The 15,250-nt window shown below is 40.5% G+C and overlaps 1 protein-coding gene across 4 annotated transcripts in view; it reads right to left on the bottom strand.

The window, feature by feature from the left end:
• AQP9 (aquaporin 9) overlaps positions 1 to 12,267 on the bottom strand; it is a 58,857-nt gene extending 46,590 nt beyond the window's left edge. For 2 of the 4 annotated variants that reach the window (XM_077939486.1, XM_028850982.2), the window contains exon 1: positions 11,736 to 12,234. In XM_077939486.1, the coding sequence (XP_077795612.1) occupies positions 11,736 to 11,846 (111 nt within the window). In that variant the 5' untranslated portion in view covers positions 11,847 to 12,234. Of the gene's footprint in view, positions 1 to 11,735 lie in introns of all 4 variants that reach the window. The other 2 variants (XM_001094912.5, XM_077939487.1) reach the window with 2 other exon arrangements.
• Positions 12,268 to 15,250: the final 2,983 nt, after the last annotated feature.

Genomic DNA, 15,250 nt, shown 5'->3' with positions numbered 1-15,250 from the left:
GATGTAAAGTGAAATTTTAATTGGCAAAGGAGGCAGATAGTGAGAATGTTGACCCAATACTGACGTGAAGTCCATGAAAGCCTGTGGCTATAAAGAATGTTGAGCCATAAATTCCATCGGAGACAGTAAAAGGGGTCTTGAAATATTCTGAAACTTGTAGGAGGGTGAAGTATATGCCCAAGGTAATTGCGATGGCAACTACTTTCCATCAGGCTGTGGTAAGCTCAAGTAATTGAAACTCCTGATGCAAGAATGGGGTAAGGCCACAGTGGAGAGGGTCTGAATGGCAAATGCCCCTCTGAGACAGCATACGCTATCCATTTCCCCGCAACCCCACTATGCCCACATCACTCATATGTGTTGCCTGTTCCATCTCACTTAGCTTTGGAGCTGTTGACTCCTGTCTTAAGGTCTGGGAAGATGAAACCATTAAGCTTTTGGTGTCAGCGATTTCCTGGCCTTGCAGATACCATGGTGATAACACGCCTGGGTTGGGATGCAGTCCTAGCTCCTGAAGAAAGAATCTGTGGCTACCATCAAAGGAAGGGCTGCCTATAGGCAAAACTTTGTCTAAGGTGGTGGCCATACTGTTTCCAAAAAACGCAATCCCCATTCTTGAGAAGGGAGTCACTTTAGGGCTTACCAGAGGCTTCCCTGCTCCTATAAGTTTGTAACTGGAGAGGAAGGAGAATCCATGGCAATCTGTCAGCACAGCATTCTCTGCAAACCTTGGCCCTCCAGCCTGTGCTGTAGGTGTGTGTTAGAGAAGTACCCCATCCGTCCTACTCCACCTGTTTATTCCCACCTATTCAGCTTATGTGACTATAGCCTTTTGAACATATGAAGATAATAATAATACCAATAACAACTAATCTATATTGAATGATTTTTGTGAGTTAAGCACTTTCCATGCATTAGCCCATCAGTCCTCACAATGACCTATGAGTCAGGCCCTCTTCCTGTCTCCATTTTACAAACTAGGAAACCAAAGCTTAGAGAGGTTAAAACAATTGCTCTCACATTCTCGTAAGTGGTAAGTGCTCGGGCCAAGGTTTGACTGATTTTGACCAGCAATGGGTGAAAGAGGAAACATTCACATGGCATTTGAGCCATGGTGAGGCGCTCTCACGCACTTTACTTCTGTGAGTCCTCCCAATACTTCATCCCCAGCTAAAAACTGAAAGTTTGAGTGACTTGATACAAGACGTATTGCGAATAGGTGACAATTTCCGAATCTGGAGCCAGATTCTTTCATTCCCATCCCAGTGTTCCTCCTGTGACAACTGCTGCTGCCTCTGTGGGTCAGCCTGTTTCCTTTATTAGCACAGAGTACAGATTTATGCACAGCTTTCCCGTCAGTTAGTTTTCCAATTGCAAAATAAAACTTTCTCAGTCATAACAAAAATAGTCACAAAGAACCAAGACTGAAACCTGGATCTTCTGGCTAAAAATAAAGTATGTGGTGGCATGCAGCCTGAGAGAATATCAGGATAAGATCAATCACCCAAGAACCAGCTGTACTTGAAAAGAGGCGATATTAGGGCAGGCTCATAAAAACAGAGGAATCTGCAATTTGAGAGCCAGGTGAATGGGAACATGGCCAGCCTCAGTGCTCTCCAAGCAGAAAAAAGTACCAAGAACCAACTCAAAGCTCAGAAAGGAGAGGTGATTGAACTCCACTATCTCTACTGGGCTGAAAAGAACAATGCTCTCCTTTTCTGACCCCGCCAGGCATTCACATCGCTCAACTCATCCCAAATGCTGACCTGGATGGGAACTTGATCACCATCCCAAGGGCCAGAATAAGAAACGAATGAAGCATTTATTAATTAAGTTGTGTGTGTTTGCATTAGGATAACTGTGACTCTGAGTGGGCTGTGTGTGAGTGGGGGTTGCTGAGGACAGTTCTCCCTGTACCCACAGGGCCCAACAGTGCCAAGGCCGCCTCCTATCACTCTCAACCTTGGAGATCTCTGCAGACGGAGGAGTTCTGAGGACTGATATGTTTCCAGGGTCTGCAAATCTCAAAGTATGTTTCACAGATCATTAGTCCCATGAGATGCTCCTCAAAAAAGGGGTTTGTGGTTAAGTAGAGAAGACAACTTTACATTCTGTTCCCCTCTTAGAGATTTATAGAGAACATTAAAGGCTCTGATAATTCCTGCAGTTCAGAAAACTGCTTATTTTTGTTTAACCCAGTGTTTCCCAAGCATATTTGGGAAGGACCACATATTTTCTTTCACTTAATTCTTATTTGCATCTTTTGGAACTAGTGTTTTTCAGAACAGATTTTGAGCAACTCCCTAAAAAAATGCTTTGAAAAGGCATACTCTACTGGGTGAACTCTCTCATGGGGAGGAAGAGGGTGAAGAAAATACACATGAATATGTACAATTTTTAAAATTTCAAAAGGGTATACAATAGAATATAAGAAATGTGTTTCCTTCCCACCCCAGATTTTAAATATTATTCTCCACAGGTAACTAATATCAATACTTTCTGGTATGTTGTCAAAAAGATGTGCATGTGCCTGTGTGTGTGTGTGTGTGTGTGTGTGTGTGTGTGTATGTATGTGTGTGTGTGTTTATACAGGTGAGGGTATTTAACACATACCATTTCTGCCTGCTTTTTCTACTTGAATAGCTTAGAGTATTTTCATATTAGCATGTAAACCTTCTATTTAATGGCAAAATAGGAGTCTTGCATAGATGCACCCCCATTTCTTTAACCAATCACCTGTTGATAGAAGCATAAGGTTTTTGGGAGGTATTCTCATAAGAAAGCTTGAGTTTCCAGACAGACTCTAAGGCATATGTGTTGAGAAGGGACTAAGCCCTCAAGTCCTTTATGGTCTTGACTGACTGTTCCAGGTTTATATCTTAGCATAATCAGCCAAGCTACCAAGATGGAGAAAAGGGCAGGGGGCAGGGCAGGCACACTTTGCTGGCATAGTTTCTCTTAAATCATTTGCTTTGCTTAGAAGTTTCAGTGAACTCAGCAATCCTTCCCCAGACATGAAATTAGGTGCCTGCTGGAGGTATAGTGGGCACCTAATTTCTTCACGGCTGAACTGCCTCAGCCATTTGAACCATCTGTGGGTTGTTAGGTCACTTTCAGAGGGCTGATGAGTAAAGAAGGGCCAACTTCTGCTCTCATTACCATGTTTTCCTTTCTTGTCAAGTAATGAGAACATGTTGCAATGGGCTTTGTCACTAAAGAAAAACTAACCAAACCCACTTCTGGAAAGTAGAAAAAAAAAAATACTTCCCCTTTGAAAGTCAATGAAAACAGTGAGTTTTCTGGGTAAAATTAAAAATGACAATCAGAAGCAGAATCCTGTTTGGCACAATCAAGTTTGGCTCCGGGAGTCTGCAACCCTTAGATCAATGATTCGGAACGGACTTTTCTACTAAGCGCCTTAAACTGTGAGATTTCCCAGGCCAGCCTGGTCCTCTGCATTCATTGCTGACAGGAGGAAGTCTGTAGGAAAATTCTCCCTCAGCTGCTACTGACTCAAAGTCTAAGGATGTCAGAAGAGCCGGCCTCGTTTGTAGGAAGCACGAGGTCTCTCAGTCATTCATGGTCACTTGTCCCAGTTTGGGAGAAAGGGTACAGAGCGCTGTTCTTTTGGGAGAGTGCTTTTCAACAGGCACCTGCATCCCCCAGGCTTCTCTTTTCAGTTTGCCACTTCACAGTAATCATTTCTGGCTGGCGATATACCTGGGGAACGCAGCAGAAACAAATGCAAACCTGCTCTGGAAGAACAAATCCACTGCTCAGGCCACGTGGAATTCCCACAGGGAAAAATAAATCTCCCTGAAGAATTTATAATACAGATGTAGAAAACACTAAAGGAAAAGATCCTTTATGAATAAGAGTCAGTAGATAAAATAGGCAGAATGATTCACTCCCCCAAAACTCGAGATGACAGAACAGGTTTAAAATATTATAAATATATTAGGCTTTGGTAAGTTAAGGAAATGAAAGAAATAAGCACACAAGAAAAGAAACTAAAAAAAGAAAAAAAACAAATAAAACATATAGAAATGAAAACATAATGAAACTAAAGACTCAATGAATGTGTTAAACAGAAGATTAGAGAGAACCGAATAGGGAATTGGTGAACTGAAAGATAGATTTGAAACAACTGTACAAAATTCAGCATGGATTAAGAGAATAAGAGAAGAAATATGAAAAAAATGGTTGAGACATAAAAAAATGACAGGGTCAAACATGCATACCAATAGGAGTTCTAAAAGGAGAAAACAGACTGAGGGAAAGACAAGGTAATAAAGATGAAAATTTTCCACAATTGGTAAAAATCGTAACTCTTTAAATTGAAGATGAAAAATGAGTTAAGCACTAGAAATAAGTTCACCTCGAGTCACATTATGGTGAAATTTCAAAATAAAAAACAAAGTGAAACTCTTATTAGTTACCAGATAAATTCAGATTATTAAGGAACAAAATGAGACTAACAGGCTTGTCAGCAGCAATAACAGAGACATTGGAATGACACCTGAAAAATGCCAAGCAAAAATAGTTATCAACCTAAAATGTATCAGCTAATTTATCATTCAGCCTTGAGCATGAAATAGACACATTCGGACAAAGACTGAGAAAGTTCGTCTGTCGCACACCCTTCCTGAAAAATTTTCTAAAGGAAGAACTGCAAGAAGGAGACAGAACCCAAGAGAAAGTAGTGGGTGTATGCAGTAATGATTAACAAACCGGTAAATGATAGGAATGCATTTTTATATAAGCAAATAAAAATAAGTATTTATTTTAAAACACCAGTAATAACAGTAATAATGAGGGAAAAATTTATTAGATAACAATGACATGTAAGATGGAGTGGTTGATTGGAATTAGGATTTTTTAAAGTTTTTATGTTGTTCAGAAGAAAAATTGATTTACTTTAAATATATATATATGTAATTTTTTTTTTTTTTTGACACAAAGTCTCGCTTTGTTGCCCAGGCTGGAGTGCTTTGGCACAATCTCCACCTCCCAGGTTCAAGCAATTCTCCTGCCTCAGCCTCCTGAGTAGCTGGGATTACAAGTGTGTACCACCATGTCTGGCCAATTTTTGTGTTTTTGGTAGAGACCAGGTTTCACCATGTTGGCCAGGCTGGTCTTGAACTCCTGACCTCAGGTGATCCACCCGCCTCAGCCTCCCAAAGTGCTGGGATTACAGGCATGAGCCATTGCACACAGCCTAAGGGTAAATACTTTAATAGAAAGGGCACACAGAGGAGAAAAGGCAAGAATAAAGAAAGCTGATCAACTCAATAGGAGGACATAAGGAAGATCAAAGCAGAAATTACTGAAGTGGAAAACAAAGAAACTTCTAACTTCTTTTTAAAAATTGAAAAGAGGATGTCACCTCAGATATAGTAGAGATTTTTTTTTTTGTTTTTTTTTGAGTTGGAGTCTCGCTCCATCGCCCAGGCCAGAGTGCAGTGGCGCAATCTCAGCTCACTACAACCTCCGCCTCCCGGGTTCAAGCAATTCTCCTGCCTCAGCCTCCTGAGTAGCTAGGACTACTGGTATATGCCATCATGCCCAGCTAATTTTTGTATTTTTAGTAAAGATGGGGTTTCACCATATTCACCAAGCTGGTCTCGAACTCCTGACCTCCTGATCTGCCCGCCTTGGCTTCCCAAAGTGCTGGGATTACAGGCATGAGCCACTGCGCCTGGCCAGACCTATAACTTTTAAAGAAATTTTTTCTTGTCATCTGTCCATCCCTCTCTTTTTTCATGCACATGCTGAGTAATCTTCAAGAAATAGATAACCCCCATTTTACACAAAGTGCTCCAGAAAATAGAAAAAAAAGGGAAAATTTTGATTCATTTCATGAGTCTAATATAACCTTGGTAATAAAAGCAAAAAGAGAACAACAACAACAAACAATGTTCTCAACAACAAAAAAATGGTATATGAGGTAGTGCAAATTTGGACAAACAGATCAATGACTCTGAATAGTCTAGATATAGAACCACGTATGCGTGTGAACAAGTGTATGATAGGAATGTCATCACAATCAGTGGAGAAAAGATAGACAGTCAAAATTGGTCCTGGGACAATTGTCTATCCTTCCAGACATAGATAATAGACCCCAATCCCACATCATACACCAAATGCATTCTAATTATTTAAAGACACAAATATGAAAAGCAAAATATTAAAAGTCAATAAGAAAACACAAAATGCTTTAATGTATGGATTTAAAATAAATACAAATATCCTATAACAATTAAGAAAAAGTAAAGTATCCCAAAGAGAAATGTGCAGAGGCTTTAATCAGGCAATTTACAAAAGAGGCACCTAAACGTGTAGTAAATATATGAAAAATAATCACTGCACTGGAATTTTGTACAATTACTAGTGAAATTCCATTTTTCTATCTGCCAAATTAGCAAAATATAAAAGTTGGATGATATCAAGGGAGGTTGAGTATGTGCTAAATGGGAACTCATGTCGCTACTGGAAGTACAACTTTGAAATCGCTCTGGAGAGCAATTTTATAATACACATAAAGTTGAGGATGCACATACCCTAGGACCACCAGGTCCTCTTCTAGGTATATACTCCAGAGAAACTCTTGAACATGTGTACGGGGAGACACGTACCCAGATGTTCAATGTGGCAGTCTTGGTAATTGTAATCAACAGCAAGAGGGCGATGGATACATAAGCCAGCCATACATGTTCCCAGATTAATAAATTTCAGAAAGTGTCTCTGGAGAAAAGTCTCAAACTGGAGGAGGTGTACAAGCTATGAAGCTATATATGTAAATTTTTAAACATATAAAACTATAATGTATATTCTTATAGACAACTGTAGTAAAACTTCAAAAGCATGTATTAGAATGTTAACTGCAGCGTGGTTAAGAGAAAGTGGAGAGATTTGATTCTAATCCCAGCTCCACCACACACTTGCTTGTGGTCAAGTCACTTCACCATACTAAGTCCTAATTTCCTCATCTATAAAGTGAGAGCAGTATCTTTACCTCATTAGATTTTGTTTAGATTTAGTTTAAGGATCAAAGTGTCTGGGGGATAGAGTATGCTCCATGTTAACCTTCTTTGCCCTCTCTTTTCCTCGTCATCATACTTGACAGGAGAGAGTCTCGGGTCTTTAAACTCTTGCTTCAAGGTAAGGATCTGAGGAGAATCCTCAGTGTTGAGCACTTCTGCACATTCAGATTTAGAACCTCAGACATTCTTAAAGGGACAGAACTCCCAAGTACAGAAGTACCAATCCTTGAAGGATTGAGCATTGAACATAAATCATAATAACAAGAGGCAGGTGAAACTGACTGTAGACATCCTCTGATGTTCTGGTGTGGTGGAAAGAGTTTTGACAAAATTCTGTGAGACTGTGGGTGTCTGTTCTCTCATCTGAAAGATGCAAGGGTCAGGCAACAGAGGCCATCTTATTCCAAAGCTTCTGAGTGAGGGCCCGAGGATGGTGGATACCTGCACGACTTGGACAGACAAACCACCCACAGACAGAATCATCCACGGTACTGCTGACAGCAGGGGCTTCTGATCTATCATCTATTGGCCAACTGACAGCTCTAGTTCTGTGTGACCCTCAGTCCTGGGCACCCCTAGACTTGGAGAGATGGACGGTTTTGCAAAATAACAAGCTAGAAGAACCAAGCATGGAGGAAACAGAGAAAGAACAGGTGGCTGTTGAGCCAGAAAGCAAGAGAGAGAAGTTATGGGATCTCTTGAGGCCCACTTTCCTCTAGGTCCTTTGCTCTGAACAAAAAGAGTGGTCTTGAGGAGAAGCTAGAAAACAGAAATACTAGAGGAAAAACACAGTGCAATGCATGGTCAGTATGTTTATCAGAGCTGTGAAGACGTCGCTGAGCCACCTCGGAACCCTGGTGTTACCTGAGGTTTGAATGTGTTTGTAGGTGGTGAAGAGATCCCAAGACTCTGCTAGCAGATCTTCTATAAAATGTCCCCAACACGATCACGTCTGTTGTGTAAAATCATCTTTTGACACTGCTATTGCATTTTAGGCTGTAAAATTTGTCAAATTCTCTTGGGCTTTCACATGAAAGGAGTTAATTCTCATCAAATGATGGCATTAGGGAATGACTGGAGTCAAGATAACAAGCCCAGCTCTTTCATTCAAGGGCTGATAAGTCTCTTAATTATGTTACACTTGTCTCTCCATCTGGCAAAATGCAGTTGATCACTCTCCTTTCTCTCTCTTCAGGAAACATATAAACAGAAACAAGAATTTGGATGAGCGAATACTCTGTGCTGCTCGAGGGAAGAGCACAGTGGAAGTCCAAGGGTGAGTGTGTGCCCAGGGCAGGTGAACTGGGCTCTGAGCTGATTCCTGGGATGCATGATTACATCAGCCTGTGCTCAGCTTCTCCACCAATAAAAAGGGCCAGTGATATCTGCCCACCCTTATCTCAGAGCTCTCCTGCCAGTACCTGGACATTCCAAATAATGTATTAGACCAAAATTGTCCTGGATTCTGCCCTGCAAAGTGGATGTCTCCTTTAATTTGGCTTATGAACTTTCTGATTTCACTCTAAATCCTGACCATAGATTCTTTTGTCTCAAATGCTCCCTAAGATAGAATAGACCTACTTCAAGACCTGAACAAACTTTGTTTGTAATAATAATTTTAGCCCTAGAGTACCTATAACCAGCATATGTGATTGAGAATCCTCTCAAAATGGAGTGACAAACTCTGTGACCCCAGCAAGGAGGGACACTTTCTCACCCAGTCCTGGCAGAAGGTAGGAGCAGGAAGAAGGGAACACTGCAGTGTCTGAAATTTCTCACATACAATTGACCATCCCCGTCCTTCCTTCCTCCTTCCTGTACTGCCCACTCCCCTATTTCCTCCATAGTCTGTGTTCCAGGATAGTTTCTTTCTATTTCCTTCAGGGCACTCAAGGTAAAGATCAAGGGTACTACTTTTAGCAGAAGTACTTGCATTTTTTTTTTCCATTCTAAGAGATGCCCAAAGTTAGACCTCAAATGTGGAAGCTTGACAGGATGAGAAAAGAATTTAGGATCTGTCCGACTGCATAGTATGTTATCTACTCAAAAGTCCAGCCCTGGAAGGCTGTCCTTCCACCTCAGGAGGAAATACGGCTGCTTGCTGCATTGTTCCTTCAGCAATAAGATGAGCTTTGTATCAAAGAATCCTGAAAAGTTTGAAGATAGAGGAGAATATACAGTGTAGTAGGAGTGAGCATAGTTCCTGTGAGAAATGACTAGACATGATTAGAGATTCTGTGAAGTTCAGCCTAAGGAAGAGATCAGCCTTTTGCATTGCAAACTTTCCCCCCACACTAGTAAAGGTGAAAGGCCTACCTATCCCGATGACTAAAAGGCCACATTAGAGCTAGCTTTTTGGCTTATGACTTAATTGGTGTTGGTTTTAATTGTAGTTTATAAAGAATTTTTCATGGACCTTCTTTTCTCTTAATGCTACCAGTAGGCCTTATCAGTCTTTTACACCAACTGTTCCCAATCTTTTGGCACCAGGGACCACCTGTACCAGTCTGTGGCCTATAGGTTGGGGACCCCTAATTTATATCATGGTATGGATTAGTTTGAGATGCTCCCCATAAGAGCAGTTTTTGAAAGAAGGGAAAAAAATAGCACCAGACTCCCCAGGTCGAGGGAAAAAACCGATCTCACATGTTTAAAGGACTGAGTCCTTCATGTCCTCTGCCATCTTTTTAATGTTTCCCTTCCCTTTGCCTTATCAATATACAAAGCTTTTTACTAGAAAATACAAGGCAAAATGCACATTCTCTAATAAAGCAGAAACAATTACTTTGGATAAACTGAGCAAAACCATGTAGATTTCTTGGTTTATAAAAAATTGTGTTTGTGCAGGAACTTTTTGTTTATACATCCCCCCTAGCTCCAACAAAACTGAAGATGATAATCAAGTTTGCAGATTTTATTAGGGTTCACTTTAGAAAATAAACGTATGGTATAAATGGAAATTAAATATTTTGGGAAATGACTGGCTTTATCCAGAAGATATAAGGTTTAATTTTTCAACAGACAATATCAAGATGTTCTTTATTAAACCCCTACCTTGCGTAGTGGGGAAGACACAAGACTAGCTGAGCAGTGAACGGCTGAAAGCAACTTTCACTTACAGCGCAGAAAGCGTGAGATTATGAAACAGGTTCTTCTTAAGAAATACAGAAGGTTTTAAACTTTTTGGTTGCAAAAAAAAAAAAAAAAAAAGGATGTGTAGTTCACTTCCTCCTCTGTTTTCTGCAGAGCACTAAGAATTGTAACTGAATTAGCTTCACTTTTCTGACCCACTCGTCACTGTGAGGCTGTAACCAGTCTGTACTGACAACTGCTTTCCTCTTTGGGGCCAGATTGTCGGGTAACATGACAGAGGGGTCTCAGTCTCCCTAAGAAAGATTTTCCAGTAAGCAGTGACTGGGAATCATAAGAATCACTGACTTTTATCTTCTCTCTTTTCCTTCTAACTCCTCTTACTACATTATGACAGTGAGTGTGGTCAGAGCAGCCAACAATGAATGCCAAGGGAAGATGAGGAGTGCAAGAAATTGTCCATAGCTCCCTGAAAATACTTTAACGAATCTGGTCTAATGTGTCTCTCAGAGACCAGAAAACTTACGACTGTCTCTTCACGTTACACTAGTTCAATTTTTTGAGTTCACATTTGTTTCTCAATCTTGGCTTAGCTGATGCATTCCGAGCTTATTCTGCTAAATTATTATGTATTTGCCCAAAGCAAAGAACTTTTAATGCACAGAGTTTATGGGCTATTCTCTATAACTTTAAGGAAAATGAAATTATTTATACCTGGAGTAGGAAATCCTTAAGTAGGATAAAAAAAAAAAATTGAAATCAATAGTTGCTACATGATAATACATTTCTATTCACAAATGGTCTGGCTCCAGGTAAAACTTCAGGATACAGAGAATGCTAGAACGTGCAGCAAAATGAAAGCCCAGATCACTTAAGTAAACTTTCCAGTCTCTTGTTAATAGCTGAGTAAATCTCTGGGCAATCCTCAAGAGGTTCTTAGAAGTCATCCCTCGTTTATATCTAGAAGGTTCTTGTAATTGTCTTGTAAATCTCCAAAGATCTTTAGAGATTACTTTGCTTTAAATAGAGACAAAAAATGATACAAAAGTAAGCTGGACTATCGCCTGGCACACTATTTCTACCTAGTGCAATTTTTAATTTCTTAAAAATCAAGTGATCTGACAGCACAATACTTGTCAAGCACTTGTCATACTGGGATGTTTCTTGCCATCCATATACGTATTTTTGCCAACCATATTTATTGACTATTGATGCTTATTCCAGGTGACCGAGTCACCCCAATGCTTAGAGGAAGCAAGCAGGGTACAAATCAATTAATCAATGAAAACATTGTCTAATGACTGACTTTTAAATCACAAAGCCATTTTAGATATAAGTAAATACCTGAAATAAAGAAGGCACTTCACACACTCCCTCTCTTCCATTTCCATCAACTTTTGTGGACAAATGCAATGGGTAATTGAAAACTTAATATCACAACCACTAAATAGTCAAACAGCCTTTAGTAACTTGTTGCTTCCTGGAAAAGATGAATCTGATAATTAACTTAAAGAAAACAAACCAAACAAAACTCTCCACTACCAGCCTGGCAGCTAGGGAGGCATTATTGGGTCTGAATCGAGGAAATCAGGAAATACTTACAATCATGATGAACGTGCCCAAGAACTCAGAGAGGGTTTCTTTCGCTAAGCTGCTCTTCAAGACCAGTCTCTGCTTGAAGCTTTTCCCCTTTTCTGCTTTCTCTGGCTGCATCTTGGGGCTTCTCTGAGGACTCCTGTTTCCACCAATGCCTACCTGTTGTGGTCCTCACTTTCACAGCCACATGAAAATGGACGTTTTGACAGTGGCTCACAGATTCCTGGAGATGTCTGGTGAGAGTCTCTGACTGTACAAATGCCGTTCCAATTAGAGGCTGTGGCTTAATCGTCTTCTGGTGGAACTGTCATTCCCTGTTCACTGCTATCTGTTTGAATTTGCGACTTAGAACCTGAAATCCCCCAAATGATCCTTTTTGTGCCTGATAGATTAATCATTACCTTTATTCTCAAGGTACTTTTTTCTCTGTTGGTTTTTTTCAAGAGATGAGAAAAGAGATGTGCTGGTTGTGTTGCCAAACCACAGTGATGGGCCCTGGTCCAGAAAAGATTTGCATGTTACACAATTGCAGGCTTCTGATTTTTTTTTTTTTCTCATTCAGAAGTGGGTGGTTGGAGTGTAGTTTGGAATTGTCAAACCAGGTGTGGATATATCCAATGTAAACATTCTTTTCTGAAAAAGGTTTTTATGCAAAATGAAGAATTTGAAGAAAATACAGATTTATCACCCTAGAAGATTAATCACTCTTGTTTTCTTCCAGTATCATTTCAGTGACTTCATGATACCACTCTGAGGTTAGTAAGAACCACAGAGGCCATCCTAGAGATAGAGAAAAAACATACAGGGAGACCATTGCAAGTTTCACACTGCAAGTCACCTCTTCCGTTATGAAACTGGGCTTCATTTGCTGAAGATACTTTAGGATCCAAGAATCAGAAAGATGGAGGAGTCACCTTTTTGGGTTTCTTCTGAAGAAGTATTCCAGTTTGAAAACAGTCACTCTTCTTCATTTACCATGAAATATTTAGACATAATACATAGGAAATAAACAATAGCAGCTTGAAATTCTTTACTGCATGGAGATGACTGAGCTGGAAAGAGATCAATCAGCATGTATGCCATCCTAATCAAACAAGAAAGTACACCTAACCAAGGCTCCTAGGTTATACCCTTTAAATTTGATAAATTGACATCCTTGCTGGCAACAAACTGTGTTTGGTACTAGCTTCTTGTCCTGTCAAATATTCAAGCCTCGTTTTTCAAAACTGACTTGTCTGAAGAAATAGAATACAGCATTAGTTTCTAAACAACAAGGCGGGCCTAGTTTCTGATTACCATTGTGGACTCATGGAATTAGTACCCACGCTGTGTGGTTCCTTCCAGTCCTCCCACAGGGAAGCCAGCTCTGCATCAGGCCCTCGCCTAGCTTTGCAAAAAGGGAGGGAGGAGAGGACATGGAGAAAGCAGCTGATGAGAGGCCAAAGGCAGAAGGAGACTTCTGATCTGTAGGTGACATTTAGAATTTAGACTTAAAAAAGTTATCGCTTGCCTGAGGCCACACTACTGCAGAACCAGGACAAAACCTCAGCATTTTGGCTTTAATTCCTGGTGAAGTTATCAGAACTACCATTGTCTGGAAGGGTTACCTATGACCATACCATTACCAAGTCCCAGTGGATGGACCAGAGAAACAGGACTTTCTTACTGTGACTACAGCTAATAACATGCAAGAGTGTTCTTTAGTCTTCCCATTCACTCATCTAACAACTATTTATTGCACACTCAGTACCTGCCAAGCACTGCACTTAGCAAGAGCACATAGGGTTCTTGCCCTTCATAGAGCCTAGAGTCTAGTGAAGCAGACAGATGTAAGTGAAATAATCCCACACACATAAATACAAAATCACAACTGAGATGTATGCTACAAAGATGGGGGCCATATTTCTATAAGCAAATATAACAAAAGGATTTGACTTTGTCAGAGAGATCTCTGATGGCTTCTCCAAGGAAATCATGTGTAGACTGAGATCAGAAAGAAGCATGGGTTTAAGTATATGAAGTGGGGAAGAAAATGCATGTACAAAGGCCTTGGTGGGTTTGGGGGTAGGGGGTAGGGGACAGCATGATATCTCTCAAAGAATAAGAGAAATTTACTGTGGTTGACCCCAGAGAGAGTGAAGGAGTACAGCATGCAAAATGAGCCCCGAGGTGTGGGCAAGGGTCAGACCTTACTAGCCTTGTAAGTGGTAGTTAGGGCTAGAAGCTTAAGTCATTGAGGTGGTTTAAGCAGAAATATGACACGATCAGATTAGAGTTGTGAAAAGATCCTCCGAGCTGTGAGGTAGAGAGGGGACTGGAGGGGACTTGGAATGGTCATAGGTAGATCCATTTGGGGGTATTACTGAATTCCAGAACCAGGTGGTAGCTTTGATAATGGAGAAATGGAAAGATCCAAGAGTTCTTTATATCTTCAAATTGGAAGAATTTGGCAGGTTAGATGTGGGAGATGAGGAAAAGAGACTGAGAAAGGTTGGTTCCTGGTTCCTAACTTGCTGGGGAAGGTGCTGCTGAGTCCTGTGAGAGGAAATCCTGGAAGAGGACCAGAAGTGCAGTGGAAGATCGTTAATTCTGCTTGTGCAAAGTTGAGCCTCAGGGGCTTCTGAGTGACGTAAATTAGGAAGTGATATGGGTCCAGATGAAGAAGGAATGTCTGCGTGCTCAGGGTGGTGATAACTGGAGCCTGGAGTAAAGAGGCTCCCTAGGGAGAGAGTTTGAAGAGAGCTAAGAGTTTGATATGGAACATTTCATGCTTAGGTAGAGGAGGATGGAATCTTCATTATTTCTGTTTTTCTACCTTCAATTGACAGTCACACGTCTCACCTCCATCATCACAAACAGCTCATCATCAAACATAGCTTACTCGTATAAAATATTCACTGAACAAAATGTTCCAGCCACCTAACAAAATGTTCAAAAGTGTTCTAAGAGGGTAAGCAATGAATAGTATTCCTCCTTCCACCTAGGAGGGGGCCTTTGTCAAAATACCCTGACTCCAAAGTGCTAACTGGAAGCCTAAGGGAGCTTTTAAATTTCATTCACTCAGAAAATGTTTTCATTGAATATGTACCATGTGTCAGGCATAGCATTAAGCAGTGGGAATTTAAAAATGAAAATAAAAATCTCTATTATTAAGGAATTAATAGTCTAAGTGACAAAGACATCTGAATGAATATACCATAGAGTAGAATAGAGTTGTAAGCAAGATACTGAACCAAAATTTCTGTCACCATAGGGACATCTGAGAGCTAACTCTGCATTTGCCAATATACAGAGGAAAGAATGAGTACGGCGACTGCCATCAACAGTTCTAAAGCTGATGAGCTTTCCTGGATGCACCGCTATACTGATTTTCCAGGGCTGGCGTATGCTGTTCTTTTATTAATAGTTCCCTTGGCTCTGCCCCTTCTTACCTTGTCTTCTCCCCAACATTCTATTCTGTGTTTATCTACTTTTGCCTTGTGTAACCATCTTTGCCTACACTCATGCAATCCCAAGATAGA

The sequence above is a fragment of the Macaca mulatta genome, chromosome 7 (genome assembly GCF_049350105.2).
Source record: "Macaca mulatta isolate MMU2019108-1 chromosome 7, T2T-MMU8v2.0, whole genome shotgun sequence".
In the NCBI taxonomy this organism is placed as follows: domain Eukaryota; kingdom Metazoa; phylum Chordata; class Mammalia; order Primates; family Cercopithecidae; genus Macaca; species Macaca mulatta.
The sequence above is the reverse complement of the archived record's forward strand: the minus strand, read 5'-3'. Positions and strand labels throughout refer to the sequence as shown.